Source organism: Amphiprion ocellaris, chromosome 5, assembly GCF_022539595.1.
Source record: "Amphiprion ocellaris isolate individual 3 ecotype Okinawa chromosome 5, ASM2253959v1, whole genome shotgun sequence".
Taxonomy (NCBI): Eukaryota; Metazoa; Chordata; class Actinopteri; family Pomacentridae; genus Amphiprion; species Amphiprion ocellaris.
The window spans coordinates 33,497,247-33,514,060 of record NC_072770.1 but is presented as its reverse complement, the minus strand read 5'-3'; the positions used below and the strand labels follow the sequence as shown (position 1 = coordinate 33,514,060).

The 16,814-nt window shown below is 39.8% G+C and overlaps 2 protein-coding genes across 4 annotated transcripts in view; both read left to right on the top strand.

Moving 5' to 3' along the window:
• The window catches only part of itga7 (integrin, alpha 7), a 36,713-nt gene extending 32,934 nt beyond the window's left edge, over nt 1-3,779 (top strand). For 2 of the 3 annotated variants that reach the window (XM_023284636.3, XM_023284637.3), the window contains exon 25: nt 1,936-3,779. In XM_023284636.3, the coding sequence (XP_023140404.2) occupies nt 1,936-2,091 (156 nt within the window). In that variant the 3' untranslated portion in view covers nt 2,092-3,779. The remainder of the gene's footprint in view (nt 1-1,935) is intronic. The other variant, XR_002746962.3, reaches the window with a different exon arrangement.
• A 4,013-nt stretch (nt 3,780-7,792) lies between these two features.
• On the top strand, nt 7,793-10,626 carry npffl (neuropeptide FF-amide peptide precursor like). Its single transcript, XM_023284644.3, has 3 exons — nt 7,793-8,101; nt 9,262-9,377; nt 10,123-10,626. Exons 1-3 carry the CDS (start codon nt 7,952-7,954, stop codon nt 10,241-10,243), a joined length of 387 nt encoding a protein of 128 aa, XP_023140412.1. The 5' UTR covers nt 7,793-7,951; the 3' UTR covers nt 10,244-10,626.
• The last annotated feature ends 6,188 nt before the right edge of the window (nt 10,627-16,814 follow it).

Genomic DNA, 16,814 nt, shown 5'->3' with positions numbered 1-16,814 from the left:
GGATTTAGATTTTCTATGCTTCATGAGTTTGTTGAAAACACTGCCTCTGGGGGACTTTTGTAGTGCTTTTGGTGAACATGTTCGAAAACAAGACTCCTGTTAAACAGGTATTGAAAAATATGTATTTGTTTCCTTCATACATGATATTATGAAGCTGAATGTCTCAGTTCAGTATTCTGTTTTCTGCTCAATCACAGACACATATAGGATTTAAGTTAGAGCATTGTTTTAATGTTACGGTATACAGTTAGTCCAATTATTAAGATAAGGAGAAATGTAAGGTCAGACTTCTTATTTCATTCTCCAATAACCCTAAATCTCCTGCTTTACTCAAAGATTCCCTCCAGGCCTATTTGAAGAAGAAAAAAATCCTCTGCCAGAAATAAGAACTTCCTTTAAAAAGTTCCATTAAATAGTTTATTCCTAAAATGACATCTATGCCTCCTCCCTCATTCAGAATGAATATGCAAATACTTTTAATTGCAAAGTTTAATTTCTGGAAACAAGATATTTCTTATTTCACTTGGACTCCACTCTGAGTGTCTGCATAGAGTTTCCACAACATATATTTTGAAGTTGTGAATCCTGCTCACAGGTCGACGCCTAAACTCAGATTTTTTTTAGGTCAACTTAGAGCAACTTTTGACTTTCAGCAGGAAAAGTTTCACATGGATATTTAGCGTTCAAGAGAAATGAGACTGACCATAACGCACGTTAACCTACATAGCTTTTGTTTTTGAGAATGTGTTTGGCTGGGGTTATTGTTCGTTTTCCAAAATCTAAAAAGCAGGACGCAGCTGCCCACTAATTTTAGTCAACAAAACTGAGAGCATCTAGGACCAACTTCCACACAGTGAGAAACGTACAAACATTGCTGCTATTAAAGGCATCCTTGTTGTGTTTTTGTTTGTAAAGACTAAACTAGATCCACCAAACTCCTCACGTCACAGGTAGCGTTTGTACTTCATAAACTGCTTCAACATATGGAGAAATCCGAAGTCGTGCCCGGTTACGGTTACTAAGCTATAAGCTATGATGTGATCATTTATATTCAGGGAAGGGGTTTAGCAAATGGTCATCTTTGGCACAGCATGGACCGCTACAGCAAAGCAGCTAGTCGTGCTTAAAGCTTATACTATATTATTCATACACTGCATGGTTTTAGCTTCAAGGTCTCTGTATCCAGTCGCACATTTGGCTGAAACAACCCTTCAGCATACACTTCCGCAACCTTGCTCCTCTGTTTTATTGGATCATTCAAGCGGAAATGTGGGCCTCAGTGTATAAATAAATAAATACAAAACTGCTCCCTTTATTCAGCATTGCTTCTCCCTTTCAGTCTGTGCCTACTGAACACCATCCAGCCGTCCCTCCTTCAGGCCTTCGACATGCCTGCTGTGCTGTGTGTTGTGGCTCTCACTGATTAATAACCTGCACTTGTTCATTCTGGCATCTGTCTGTGAAAACCTTTTCAGAACGTACATCTCCATCTGACTTGCATCTCACGACCGGCTGGCTTTTCCAGGTGCCAGAATGCACTTGTCATTAGGATCATTTGGTGTTTTTGTTGGTGTTAATGAGTGTAAATTTTCCTAATGGCACTTCAGCGTGTTGGTGTGGTAATCACAAACACTAGACTGATGCGGATTTACAAATGCACAGCATGTGGGTGTGATTTTTATGGGTGGATTTTCGCAAAAGTCATGCTGACATTAACTTTATGTTCTCGTCTGTCTGAGATGAACTACTTTAACAGAATAGTTTAGATTTTACGAGGCACGATACTGAATAAAAGCATCTTCTGAAATAAAATCAAACAAATGCATTCAAAATCCTTTAAATGACAACAATTATTTCTTTGCTTTTTCCTTCCTTTCCGTCCTCCCTTTCTTCTCCTTCTTGCACTTCAACTTGTTTTCCTTCCTCTGTCGACAGTGTGGCTTCTTCCAACGAGCTCAATACAAAGACAAACTGCCTCAGTACCACGCGGTGAAGATTCCTCGCGAGGACCGGCCACAGTTCCAGACTGAGAAGTCAGGAGGTGTCCACAAAAAAGAATGGGCCACGCACTGGAGCGATGGGACCTCGTAACTCGCCTTGAAGCACCGACTGACTAAAATAATTCAAATCACCACATGTGGCACTCATTCTGTCTTTGCATTGGAACTAACTGACTAAAAAAAAAAAAAACAAAGTGCACAAAGACTGGGATCTTGAAACCTTGTGCACACTTTACTGCATCAGTATTGGTGGCCTGTTCCACTGTGACTGGATCTATATTTTTCCTACATGTCGCCTGTTGGCAGCTGGCCTTAGATGGTCTGCTCACGCTGTGCTTCTAGATCACAGTTTTACAATAAACACTGAAGGCCCACAACAAAATTAGAACCAGTCTAGCTGCTCAGTATGTTTTACAGCCTACACAGCTGGCATTGCTGCTTCGCTGTCTGTCATCCGTTTTGACAGGCAGAACAAAGGAGGACTGAAAATCAAAGACATGCATGAATGCACAGACATACCGAATATTATTAGATACATACAGACATACTGTTGATAAAGAAGCCACTGCCCAAGACAAAGACTACTTTTTGCCTTAACTACTGTAAGACTGACGACTGATATGGGCAAAGAAAAAAATGCATTTTTTTTATACATATAAATGATGTTTAGGGAATTCTTTTAGTTAGCACTGGTGAACACTGGGAAAATATCAGTACAAAACACTGAATGTGATTCTGGGCTCGCTGATTACTCTGGGCTGGTTAAAGAAGCCGTTAAATAAGTTCACTTGTTTTTTTATTCAAGGAAATGAGCAAAGCCTTTTCAGTTTGTGTGAACATGTTTTTCCATCTTTTGTTAGTGCGTCAGTCAAATGTGCTGTTCATCATTAGCCGACTGCCTGAGTGAACTTGAATACGAACAAGAAGCCACAGTACAGCCTTTAACATGACATGACCGTGGAGAGTTGCTGCTGCTGCATCAAAACCAAGCATGTCAGACTAGCAAAGCGATATTTAAAATGTACTGTCCCTTTGTAATTTGTGAACTAAACGTTGTTTTTTTAAGGACGTCCTGCCTTTCATTGGCATAACATTTGCTCAGTGTTCAAAGGGACTATGTTTGAAAACATACAGCCTCGATTTAAAACCTGTTCTTCTACATGTGGCCGAATTAGACATAAATGAAGCCATTATGTTTTTTTTGTTTGTTTGTTTGTTTTTTTACTGAGATGAGGATATTTCACCAGGGGACATCATGAACTTCCATCCTGTAGTTGGTCGCTCTGTTACTGCTAACGTACTCCACTCACACCATTTAGGATTTGACAGTACATCCATTTCAGCACTGACATTTCTATTTCAAAGTGCCTTACTGTAAAAGTGGCAGATGGTGAGCTGCTGGTTACAAACGCAAGGCTACTGCAGATTAGATCACGCTGCACCCAAACATCTGTTGGGACGACAGTGGACGAGTAAACCTCCCTCCAACGCTGAAGCAACACAAAGAGATGGGAGAAGACTTGTACAAGAGCAGAATAATGTGTCGGAACACGACAAATGTTTTTTGGATCTAATTTGGGTCGATGAAGTGACTGTAAAGCATGAAGAGTCAGCTTGATTTTTAGGTATTGCTGGACAATCATATATTAGCTGCATGAAGGTCCTGTTGCTGTTCTGATGCTCCCACATTTGTTTTTGTTTATGATTCGGTGTTTTATTTATTTTTTTTGTTTGGCTGCACTGTTAACATTGTAAATAAATAAAAGGAAACAAGACGAACTCATCGGACAACATTAGTCATTTCATTCTCTGTAGATTTTCTGCCAGTTGTAAAGCAAAGGCAGCTAAAACTGCAGTTCATGTACAAAACCCCAGGTGGAGGCAAAACTCTGAAAAGTGAAATACCTCTCTTGTCTATGTAAGATTTAACAACAAAAACAATAACAAAAACAGAACTGTTGGAACAAAATATTAAAACTGATCTTGCATGTAAATTTTGCCATTAAGCTTGGAGCAAAAACACAATTTACAAGATAACTGCACTTGTATGGAATATATTTGCATTATTTACTTCCTAATTTTCATGGAAATGTTGCCCATGACCTTGAAGTGTGTTTATCAGCACATAATGCATCACAAAGACAGAGATTAGAGGTTTATAAAATATAAAATAATGGGTTAGTCTGTTTGAGCATCATGTTTCAGAAGGAGCTGTAAAAGTAGCTAGTTTTGTTTCTGTGGAAAACAACATTAGTGTTGTGTAATATTAAACAAGATTAACAGAATAGAAAATTAATAATAGTCGTGTCAGACAACAATAATACCAGTCATCATCTAGATACATCACAGCCCAGAGTATCAGCCTTATAAAGCTCAGGGTCACGCTGACCTGAATGTTACATCCTAAGCTCATTTCCTGTTATAACAGGCAACCAGCAGCAAGACGATCCAGTTAGTCAAATGTACTATTTTTCTTTAGATTTGATTAAAATCCCAGCAGTTACATAGAGCTGCAGTAGGTGTTACAGAGATGTTGACCTTTATATAAGTAATGCAGCAGAAAAGCGATTAGAGGACAGATGACCTCTAGATGTGCTGAGGATGAGAATAATTCATGATGCATCCCTCACCTGTGCTGTAGTAAGAAGAACTGCAATCATTTTGCTCTATGTAGGATTTTGAAGGACAGATATAACCAGGCAATACTCACAAAATCAAATATTAAAATATATTTGAGTCAGTGCAGTGATGTTAGAAGAACAGTGAACAAAGGTGGGATGAATATTGAGCAAAGTAAAGAAATTAGATAGATAGATAGATAGATAGATAGATAGATAGATAGATAGATAGATAGATAGATAGATAGATAGATAGATAGATAGATAGATAGATAGATAGATAGATAGATAGAGCAGCACACAATGCACACAGTGCATAGATATTTTCTCCTTCTAGAAGAAAAATACAAATATTTACAGCAAAATTTCTATGAAATTGCATAGCATCATTATTTACATTTTTATTGCACAGTTTGTAAGTGAATTAATTTATTACTAATTCTAGATATGACCAAACAAATGTAGTGACCTTTCATTTAATTCGCCTAAAATTTTCAAATAAATTCAGGGAACTGGATTACCTGAGAACAGTGCAAATGTTAAATGAATAGTTAGAATGATATAAAACATTATTTGAGAGCTAAAATAAATGTGAAGCTGGGGTCAGAAAACTTTATCTGTGCATAGTATAAAGACAGAACATGGGAAAAGACGTGTCTTGATCGGTAAATAATACTAAACCTGAAGTTGTTCTTGCCAGATTTTGACACGTTCCAAAAGAACTGACAAGCTGCTTCTTTCACACTCTTTATATTATGCTAAACAAACCTGCCAGGGATGTTTTCCACATATCTTTGTTCCTGAGTAAATGGTAAATGGTCTACATTTACATAGCACTGTTCAACTTTAAGGTTCTATAAAGTACTTTGTGTTTCTCAGTCAGTCATTTGCACATGCTCTTCATACCAATGGTGGCAGAACCGCTATGCAAAATGCTCACCTGCCATTAGGAACAACTGAGCCAAACTTGGGTTCAGTGTGTTTGAGGACACGTCAGCATGTGGAGGGGTTGAGAATCGAACCTTGCAACTGTGCAGAAACTGGGTTCTCTGTGCATCTTTCAGCAAAAAGTAGCTGCAGCAGGTGTGATGCTGGAAGAGAAATGTTTTAACCGTTGGACCTCAGATCCAAGCTGTTTCCCCAAGTTTCCAGTCACCTCAGCTAGCGTCTAACTGCAGCTTCATACTAAACCGACAGATACGGTATAATATTGATTTAACATGTAACTTCAGTTTAGCAAAAACAAACTATATTTCCCAAAATGCTGTAAAACACAACTAAAACATAGATTTTAACCCATAGTCTCATATGACCCTGTGGCGCAATGAACAGCTGATGTCTGCAAGATGATGTTTAGAAGATGATGCTTTTATTTAAATGTGTTTGGACTTGAGCTAAATTACTTGAACAAGACAGTTATGCTAAACTGAACAATCTTGAACAAAATGGCACGAGCTAAACATGCATTTCGCTTTTTTTTTTAAGTCAGAGTGAGCGAATTAGATTTTTCTGTAATCCTAAAGCTTCTGATCTTATTATAGTCATGAAAACTAATTCCCTGCAGAATCCTTTAGATGTCATCCCAGTTGCCATGGCAGTTAAACAGGGACAGTTAGTGTGTGTGTGTGTGTGTGTGTGTGTGTGTGTGTGTGTGTGTGTGTGTGTGTGTGTGTGTGTGTTTGCGTGAGTGTGTGTTTAAGCGGATTGTTGCCCATTAGGCACTTTGATGAGCCAAATCTGTTCATGCCGCATCTAGCATGGAGGAAGTGACTAATTGTTACTCGCAAACATAAACACACACACACACACACACACACACACACACACACACACACACACACACACGCACACACGCACATACTGAGGCAAAGACAAAGTCAATACATATGGCATTAATAGAGCAAACGTCACTCTCACTTATCAAGTCAAAAGTTGTCTTCATTCGAGATTAACCAAATGAAGGAAGCTGACATTTAACAGTTTAACAGTAAACATTTCATCCTAAGATCTTTGGGAGAAGCTTCTGTCCAAAAAAAACCCTTGATCAGCATTTGAAAAGAAAAAAAAACTCCTAAAATTGTCCATTTGACTGTGTAAACCAATGCTTTGATGGCATGTAATGTTAGTAGTGACCCGAAGTTTACTTCAGATTCGTGCCATGATCCTTAAGAGAGAATGTAAAACATTTAGGGTGAAATTTTCATGGTCCCGATAATAGATTTTGAAATAACACAAAACAATCCATCTACATACAAAGTATTAAATTCAATTCAGGCTACCTGCACTGCTTTAAATGAAGCCAAGGATTCGTAGCATTAATCTGATTTCATTAACTGATCCGTCACTGATGAATGCATCAGTGACTCTGCAAAACATCTGAGACGTGACACGAAATGTGATTGGGATATGGGTTTATTATCTGGAAACTTTGAGTGAAACTTTTAAGTGAACTGTCTTAGAAAATCATTGCTAAATGTGTCACACTTTCTTTTATCGGTTTTGCAGTTGACCTATTGTCCTATGTTTCATTGTATGTTTCACTGTTATGTTTTCTTTGTGTACTTTTTGTAATGTGCTTTTATTGTGACCTAAGTGTATATGTTTTTTTTTATTATTATTATTTTTACATGCCTACGGACTGCGGATGTAAATTAGCATTCTTGCTATAATTCGGCATATTTACGTCTATTGCTGTCTAAATAGATGTTCATTAATGTGCACTGTCCCTATCAAATAAAGAAATAAAAGTTTATATGCGCATTCACTTCATTACTTTGCCATTTATGATGACTAAATTCTGGACTAATCTGCTTCACACTGACTCATAATTAAGTGGATAATGTATGTTTGTCTCTCTGTATACACAGTGCGAACTCATGGACAACTGGGACTACTGGATCAGAGTCCATTTGCAGGGATTTATCTGTTTAATAACTGGGAGAGTTGTGTTGCACTACCCTAAGGGCCACATAATAATGCACTCTGGTGCTCCGTCATCACTAATGCTCTGATCCTGCTAAATGGACCTAGTTAAGTCCCGTATTAGGAGCTCCTTCTTCTTCTTCCATCCTGTCCCCCATCCCCTGTCCTCCTTTGTACAGTAGCATCTTTCTTCACTTCTACTGGGGTTTCCATCCAGTCACTGTGAGGTGTATATAAGACCCAGCGAGATGCCACCACCACTGAAGTTAGCCAGGATACAGCACAAAGAGGACACTAACCCCAACCAGGACGAGCTCGTCTTTAACCTTCGAAGCTTACTCGGACAGCCAACATCTTCTTCTTCATCCTTTGTCATCAACTTTTATCTGACCCTCTGTCCAGCCTGAGACCATGGACGCAGCTGCAGCGGCGACTCTTCTGGCTGTGGTTATGGCGATGGCTGGCGTCAGTCAGGCTCTTCACATCCAAGGCAGTCTGGACAAAAATGACATTATGCCTGGCAGCTCAGAGGAGAACATGGCCGACCGCCTGCTGGGGCTGGTGAGACAACAAACCGCTCTCAAACTTGAATTACAAATTTTTCATTCCAGTTATTGAATGATCATAGCTCAGCTCTTTGACTTTTCTGTGTAGCTGGCGTGTAAATATCACTGCATTTATGTACATTTCCTGCTATATAATTCACGCCAAGTCCAAAATAATCTTGGCACCTGGAGATGGAAATGTGATGTTCAAACATATCTGAGGCACACATGGTTACGTGTTAAAATATACTGTCTGTCTGATTTAAATATGGACTGTCTGTTCTGCTACATTAGAGTGAATGGTAGACTCTGCGCACAACAAGGAGTCATGCCAACATTTTCAGAGAAATCTGTCACTCCATGTGACGCAGTATGTTAATGGAATCTGAGCTTTTTGTCAAATGAGAGACAGAATAAATCACACAGCCCATTTAGATTTCAGATAGAGTCCTGTTCATGCAACAGTGTGAAATACACTCTTGTATATTCTGGGGTCAGCAGACAGTCAGAGCAAGATAATGAAGGACAAGGATTCAGATCACAAGTTAGCGGCACACTGGAACAGACAGATCTGAGGTTTATTTTGCATAAAAGCAAAGGATGAATGCCTATTTGGGTGAGAAGGAGACAATTCAAGGCAAGGCAAGTTTATTTGTATAACACAATTCATGAAGGCAATTGAAGGTGCTTTAAAATGGCAAAGAAACACATTCAGCACAGAACTTTAAAATTAATTATAAATATGATTTAAAGGTAGACAGTATGGTGATACATTAAAATCATAGAAATGAAAACATAATTAAGCAATAGAAGTGCATTAAAAGTCAAGAAAATAGACTGAGCATCTAAGAGAAGGCTGCAGTAAACAAGTAGGTACGTTTCTTCGCCTCTGTTTGCTGATATCTACATCTCAAGGTCTCTTTCTACAGCAGGAGAAACTGGCTGGAGTTACCAGCCCCGGGGTTTGTGTTGCAACCCAAAACTGAATGCAGTCAGTGCTCTTGATGTGTTTGTGGGGTTTTTATTCAGGAGCTTTTTGATACTAGGCTTTGCATCTGTGTGGGTGTGGGTTGGTGTGGGTATAAACATGTGTGTGTGTGTGTGTGTGTGTGTGTGTGTGTGTGTGTGTGTGTGTGTGTGTGTGTGTGTGTGTGTGTGTGTGTGTGCGTACTCCAGGAGAGTGAGAACAGAGATAGCAGCGTGGAGGATCGTCTGCTGGCCTCGGTGCTGAGAGCTCTGCTGCTGGGATCCCAGAGAGAAACCAGGAACTCGGTTCTCCATCAGCCACAGAGGTCAGTGCCATTACAGAGCCTGCATTCATCGCTTAATCACATGTAAAAACACACATGCAGGGAATCTGCAATCGATGAAACCGTGAGATCTCAGCCTTCTGCACAGCACTTCTCTATCAGAAAGGATAAAACTGAAATATTGAGCTTTTCTGTTGCAGGAAAATGTAATATTAAATACTAATGGAGAAGGTTCACTCAGATCTGGCAAAAATCACTAACTACTGTGCAGGAAAATATCACTTTAAGGTCACCTACGGATATCAGTAAAATACAGCATTCATAACCCTTTTTATAACTCCTTAAAGTGATCCAGTACTTCAGTGTGTTGCAAGAGTGACGGAGATAAAAGGAAAATCCGTTTACCCATTTACAGCTGCTCTCCATATCTGAATTTTAAAATGGCACAAGTACCATTAATGATCATTATGTACTTGAAATGTCCATTTGTAAAAGTGGTTCATCAGCTGAACTCCACTCTTACGGCAAAGATTAGCTCCTGTGTTTGATCTGAAACTGTTGTCAGGACCTCGTACATTATGCTAAAATTGTTGCCTGTGGTGTACTGTTGCTCTGGTTAGTTAAATATAATTGAGTCCCAGCACTCATAACCTGTTTTATATTTGCAGGCTATGATTTATTCGTCATATTAAGCATGTTTTGCAGAGGTCTTTAACACAAAAATACATAAAAAGCCCTTTAAGCCAAGCCGACATCAGTTCCCATTCCTGCTATTCCTCCCTCACAGGTTTGGCCGTGACTCCAGAGGACCCATACTGTCAGATGAACAGATACATTCTCGTGACTGGGAGTCTGCCCCCGGTCAGATCTGGAGTATGGCCGTGCCCCAGAGATTTGGCAAGAAATAACGTGACAGACACATCCACACATCGCTGTCCTGGTTTGAGGCCAAGCAGTGGGCACATGTGGAGAGACTAAATTTCAATGAATAAATCTGAATTGTATTATAAAAGTCTCTCATTCCTTTCAGTTCTGTTCTTGCCCATTAGGCCTGACATGACACCTGGCGTTCAGTGAAAGACAACACTAGCTTCATCTTACAGCTGTTTTTCCTGATTTCTGACACTGAAGAGCATGCTGATTGGTGCCTATTGAGATTTTCCCAGCAGGTCTTGTCTTCTCTGACTTAAATGTGATCGAGGACCAAGTGTGTTTGCTGTAAATTGTTTTGCTACAGTTTTTGTTATTGTTCAGTTCACTGATCAAATAAAAGAGCTTTAACATTGAAAAAGCTTCATTTATGTGTACATCAGTTCAATATAATTCATTTGAGAAAGTCCGAGAAAGTTCAGGTCATGTCTGAGCTTTGACATCTGTTGTTGTTATACTAACAAAGTCAGAATATGACAAATTAAACAAAAATTAGTTAATATTTTGCAATAATTAGTCTATAAAATGTAATTATAAGCAAAAAATAGCCATCACAAGTTTTTAGTTTCATCATCAAATGTCCTGTTTTGGCTAAAAGTCCCAAACAAACAAATATATAATAATTTGACTTGATGACTGACTCATCGACTAGTATATTAACATTTGCAGGATTGTTCCAGATAAAGTAAGATAGTTAAATCATTGCTTTAGCAGTCAGTGTCTTACCTATATTTTGAAGGAAACCCGATTTAGTTGAATTATGTTGTTGGACTAGTTGTGTGTTTTTTTTCTTGCTGTCCATTGCATTTATGCATAAAAAAATGTAACAAGAAATCCTATTAACTTATAAGCTAAATCAAAATAAAATAATAATAAACTTGCTTTGCCTTAATGTTAACAGTTATGCACATCAGCTAGACCACATCCTACTAGATTTTAATATATCTGTGCTGACTCACTCTTACTCTTATCAGTGTAAAGTCATTAAAATCTGCACAGAAAGGTATGAATGATATCAATGAAAGATGATATCTCATTTGTAAAGTGAGACATTTAGTTACTTCACTTTTGTCTCCACATAGACAGCAATGTGCAGGATTGGGTTTCATGAGACAAGGATGGAAACTGTCTTGTCCGGCCATCATCTGTTTAATGTAAAATGATGCTCAGCTCGACTCCACAGGCTTGCAGTGGTTGTTTTCTGTGGCGGATTTACAGGCCACCTGGGGAAGCAGCCTGCAGTGAGCCTGAACACTAATTAAAACACAGCAACATGCAATTACTCTACGCATTAACGGCTTCCACAGCCAATTACTGGGAAGGAAAGCACGTCAGTCCCTCTTAGAGAAAAAGTCTTTCATTAGCTTGACCTCCTAGTCCTTCCCAGAATACAGGGTGAAGAGTAACCACTGCTGATTGGAGACTATTGATGGGTGATCTTAAATTATTGCTTCCTCATGGGTAACTTTGTAGAGCCATTTTGGTCTAATCAGGGTGCATTGTTGCATGTGCGTCACTTCACGTCATTTTCAGCAATTTCAGCAAATATATATATATATGCACACATACCGATCAGGTATAACATTATGCCCACTGACAGGTAAAGTGAATAACAGTGATTATCTCTTCATCATGGCTCCTGTTAGTGGGTTGGATATATTAGGCAGCAAATGAACATTTTGTTCTCACAGTTGATGTGTTAGAAGCAGGAAAAATGGGCAGGCGTAAGGATTTGCGAGAGTTTGACAAGGGCCAAATTGCGATGGATAGATGACTGGGTCAGAGCATCTCCATAACTGCAGCTCTTGTGGGGTGTTCCAGGTCTGCAGTGGTCAGTATCTATGAAAAATGGTCCAAGGAAGGAACATTGGTGAACCGGCGACAGAGTCATGGGGGGCCAAGGTTTACTGATGCATGTGGAGAGCGAAGGCTGATCCAACAGATGAGCTACTGTTGCTCAAATTGCTGAAGAAGTTACTATTTCTGATAGAAAGGTGTCAGAATACACAGTGCATCCCAGTTTGTTCTGTATAGCTGCAGACCAGCCAGGGTGCTCATGCTGACCCCTGTGCACTGCCGAAAGCTCCAACAATGGCCTGGTCTGATGAATCACGTTTAATTTTACATCACGTGGATGGCTGGGTGTGTGTGTGTTGCTTACCTGGGGAACACATGGAACCAGGATGCACTATGGGAATAAGGCAAGCTGGTGGAGGCAGTGTGATGCTTTGCAATGTTCTGCTGGGAAACCTTGGATCCTTCCATCCATGTGGATGTTACTTTGACATGTACCACCTTCCTAAGCATTGCTGCAGACCATGTACACCCTTTCAAGGAAACAGTATTTCCTGATGGCTGTGGTCTCTTTCAGCAGGATAATGTGCCACAAAGCAGAAATGGTTCAGTAATGGTTTGAGGAACACAACAATGAGTTTGAGGTGTTGACTTGGATTCCAGATTCTCCAGATCTCACTCCAATCCAGTATCTGTGGGATGTGCTGGACAAACCAGTCCGATCAATGGAGACCCCACCTCACAGCTTCCAGGACTTAAAGGATCTGCTGCTATCATCTTGGTGACAGATACCACAGAACACCTTCAGGGGTCTAGTAGAGTCCAGGCCTGGACAGGTCAGGGCTGTTTTTGCAGCAAAAGGGGGACCAACACAATATTAGGCAGGTGGTCATGATGTTATGCCTGATCCATATATGTATAAACCTGGATATAAGACTGAAAACAAGGAAAATGTTAAATATTCAGTGAAATTATGATGTTTTATTGTATATGTATGTGTGCTGTATAAATGTATGGATTCATGGCTCTGTAGCTGCCAGCAGTAGGAAAAAATACTCTCCATATTTGAACAGTCCATTATTAGCACATTAGCATCAAACTCATGATGAGGTGGTAAAACTCGGACAGTTTTGTTCAGACTACAAGAATTTTATCACAAAGCTGTTAAAGATTAAACACCCCCCACCCCCCTCAAAGGTGTTTCCACTTAGTCTGCCTGATCCCAGCTCTGCTCAGGCTGTGTGAACATGTGCAGCCTACACCTGACTGACATCTGTCTTACACAGCAGCAAGATATGAAAGGTAAATCTGAGGTGACAGGGAGCGTACCGAGACGAGAAGACAAGACAAAGGCAGAGCGGGCGCTGCTGTCCACGCAGCTGTAGCCTCTGATCCGCACGGCTGAGTTAGAGAACAACTCGACTCATCTGAATTTCATGAGTCTGCAGGGGGCCTCAGCCAAAACATCTGTGTGTGCAGCAATTACAACAGACAGACAAAGAGAGACAGGGGAGAGGGAGATGGAAAACACTAACAGACGGACACACTCAGTATAAAGATTATTTGTGCCTCCTGTGTGCAGTAATTTTACAAAAAACAAGCCACAGACTGCATTCACCTCTCTGTACCTCGTCCATCTATGGCTTGCTGACCTTTCCTCGACCCCCACACTCCCACGTTCCCTCATGGCCGTCATCTTGGAAGGCAGCTATCTCGAACAGCGCAGAGGGAGGTCTCAGTCGTTAGTGGCCCTGGCCATGACGCAGCACAATTTGTCACACACAACAGCCTTTAATGGCTACTGGGTGAGTGAATGATCTTGTTTAAAAAAAGAAAAGAAAAGCAAGGACGACGTCAAGGATAAAGTGCAGTGATGTGCTCTGCTGCACAGAGTGGCAATTCTACATTAAATACTATAATGATGGCTGTAGAACACACATCACAGGTTGCTCGCCAGCTGTTTTGTTGTCATTCCTTGTTTTAAAGCGATACATCAGTGGTTTTACATGTTTTAACATAGTATATTTGATTAACATTAATGTAGTTTAATATAGAAATCCTCCTTCATGAGTGATCTGTTTGTTTGGTCCCATTTGGATGTTGAGGAACTGATTGAACTTTATAGTCTGTTTGGCAGATGTAGTTTATGGTGCTGTTGAATTGTAGCGGATTAAACAGAGAGGCATATTGTCGAAACAGACAAAATGGTAGAAACAAATCTCAGCCTGGAGAAAAAATGCAAAAGAAAATAGAATCAAAAGCAGCTTCAAAATAATCATGCAGCTGAATCAAGACTCCTCCAAGGCAACTAACCAGTTTGTTAGGTAGTACCTATCCTACTGGCTGATGCAGTCAGTAAAAAAGTGACTGCTTTAATAGCAATAAACTGTTCTTTAGTGAAATAAATCATTTTCTTTCTTTCTTTCTGGCTTTGCTGCTCAGAAGGTTTTCTATACATCTGATGAATTTTCAGAAAGCTAAAAAATTTTTTAAAAAAGCACAGCATCCATTTGAAAAAATATCAAAAATGCTAAAGATTTAAAGTGAGGTCTAAACTTTGCAAAAGCTCATAGTAACAGATTTCAGAATAACATAAAAGATTATTGTTTGACTTCAAAAGGAAAATTATAGCACATGAAGAAATATTACAAATCCCCACAAAGGTTAATACCACATAGAATTGAAATAATTCAGAACAGCATTATCTCGACACTATTTAGAGGAGTGTATCTATCATAAAATATCTACATTATTATTTAGTGGCAGTATTTTCCCAACCATTGTTTCTTGAGGTTGTAACATAAAACAAGCTACCAGCTGCTGTCAGCTCTCTCTCTTGGACACAAATACTCACACAGAACATGAGGCCTCTTATTAACACGGTTTTCTACTTTGGGGACAAAGACATAATTCAAGAAAAGCTCTAATTACAGTGGCAGGGTTTTATTATCGCTCTTTCACTCTCTGCTACAATAAAGGGAAACTGTGTCTTGTGTGTTGAATGGTTTATGTGCAGATGTCTGGAGGAGCATCACAATGACTGAGGAAAAAAAAAGCAAAAAATGATTCTGATGTTATTTTCATTTCTTTATAGTTTGAGGTCTGGACATTTTAAGGTCAGATTATTTACCTATTGTGTGTCATCCTCTCCAGGGACTTCTAGATGAGGAGCTAAACGCCACATAAAAACAGTCTGGGTTAACTCTGAAAGGAACAAATGGCCATGAGGCTGCTTCATCAGTCGTTCAGTTCCTGCTGAGAGTTTTTGTTGCACGTCTTTGTCCTGTTTTCACATCTTTCCTATTCGGCACAACAGTCTACATTGAAATGTGGGAAGAAATGTCCTAAAAATGTATGAAAGGTGTAAATTTCCATACAGCTTAATCGGTTTTAAAATATCTAAATGTGACCATCATGATGGAAACCTTGAGAACATCAGCTTCCAAGATGAGCCAGCAGTTTTGAATTAAAATGATTTTTTAAATGAAAATATAGGTAGGAACATACATTTCTACATCCAAGTAGGGGTAAAGTTAGGGTTGAGGTTAATGGATATTAACTGCAACCAGGGTCATCCACCTAAATTTCTGACTGAGCTGTCACATTGTGAGTTGCATTGTGGGTAATGTAGGTGCTACTTGATTTATGGGTAATGCATGCTAGATCCACTGGGAATGGACTTTGTACAGCCTCTGTCTGTTTGGATGGCTTGTGGAGACCTTATTGATTACAGCTGGCTGAAGACTGAGCTTCAGATCCCACCTGGCAGTCATCTGGAGTGATTGGTCTGGAGCTCCAGACCTGCTCAGCCCCGGTTCTCCCCTGCCTCCCAACTCATTGGATTGGTCCACCACCACAATGCCTCCTCCCACAAACCACACCTGAACAGGATAAATCTACAACCAAGCTCTCAGTCGTGGCAGTTGGCATTTGTGACCAGTTTTCCCTGGTGCCTCTTTGTGTTTTGTTTGTGTTCGTCACTGAGAGGTGACTATGGACGTTTTGAGCTTCTCTTGGCGACTGCTAATTTGGTGTGGAGCTCCCAGATTCAGTGGAGACTGTGGCTCCTGTTAGCAGCCTGCCAATTTCAGGAAGAAGCTATTTTGCAATTTAAGTCTTCGTGTACTGTGTGTTAAATGTCTGTGTTTAGAGGCACCAGTTTAGTTTAGTTTGTTCTGCGTACTGTTTGTCTTCTGTTACTTGTGAGTGTTGCTTCTGTGTTTCAGTTCGGCTAGAGAGAATGGTTGTTTTGTTTGTGTTAGTTAAGTTAGATACTCTGAAGCCCTCGTTTGGTTGTATTTTGTTCTTAGAATTGATTAACACCCACCAGCCTTGTTTTGCTTTGTTTGACTACTTTTATGTTCAATTTGCTACTTGGCATTAAATTCCTTTACCTGAACCAAATAACGTGGTTATTTTGTTACATCCAGCTGAACCTAGAGGATGGATCGTGACATTGGGCTTTTTAGACTTTATTATAGTTTGAGAATGGAGAGAGACAGGAAATGTGGGGAGAAGAGTGGGGGAAGGACATGCAGCAAATGACCATAGGCCGGACCCGAACCCATGACCGCTGCATCGTTATAGCCCCTGTTTATGGGTCAACCAGATGAGCTACAGGGACGCCCATGTATTTGATCCTTAACAAAAATCCTTTTCATCACCAGTTCGATTGGCATACTAATGTAGTGCTAGAGTTATGGAAAACTGATTCTGACACATCTCCTGACCAAATAACATTTCTAAAAATGTCAG

What these genes read in the sequence shown, in the direction of transcription:
- npffl (XM_023284644.3), top strand. Translation starts at nt 7,952, where the DNA reads ATGGACGCAGCTGCAGCGGCGACTCTTCTGGCTGTGGTTATGGCGATG. An exon ending in CCGACCGCCTGCTGGGGCTG is followed by an intron (nt 8,102 to 9,261) that starts GTGAGACAACAA and finishes TGCGTACTCCAG; the next exon opens with GAGAGTGAGAACAGAGATAG. An exon ending in GTTCTCCATCAGCCACAGAG is followed by an intron (nt 9,378 to 10,122) that starts GTCAGTGCCATT and finishes CCTCCCTCACAG; the next exon opens with GTTTGGCCGTGACTCCAGAG.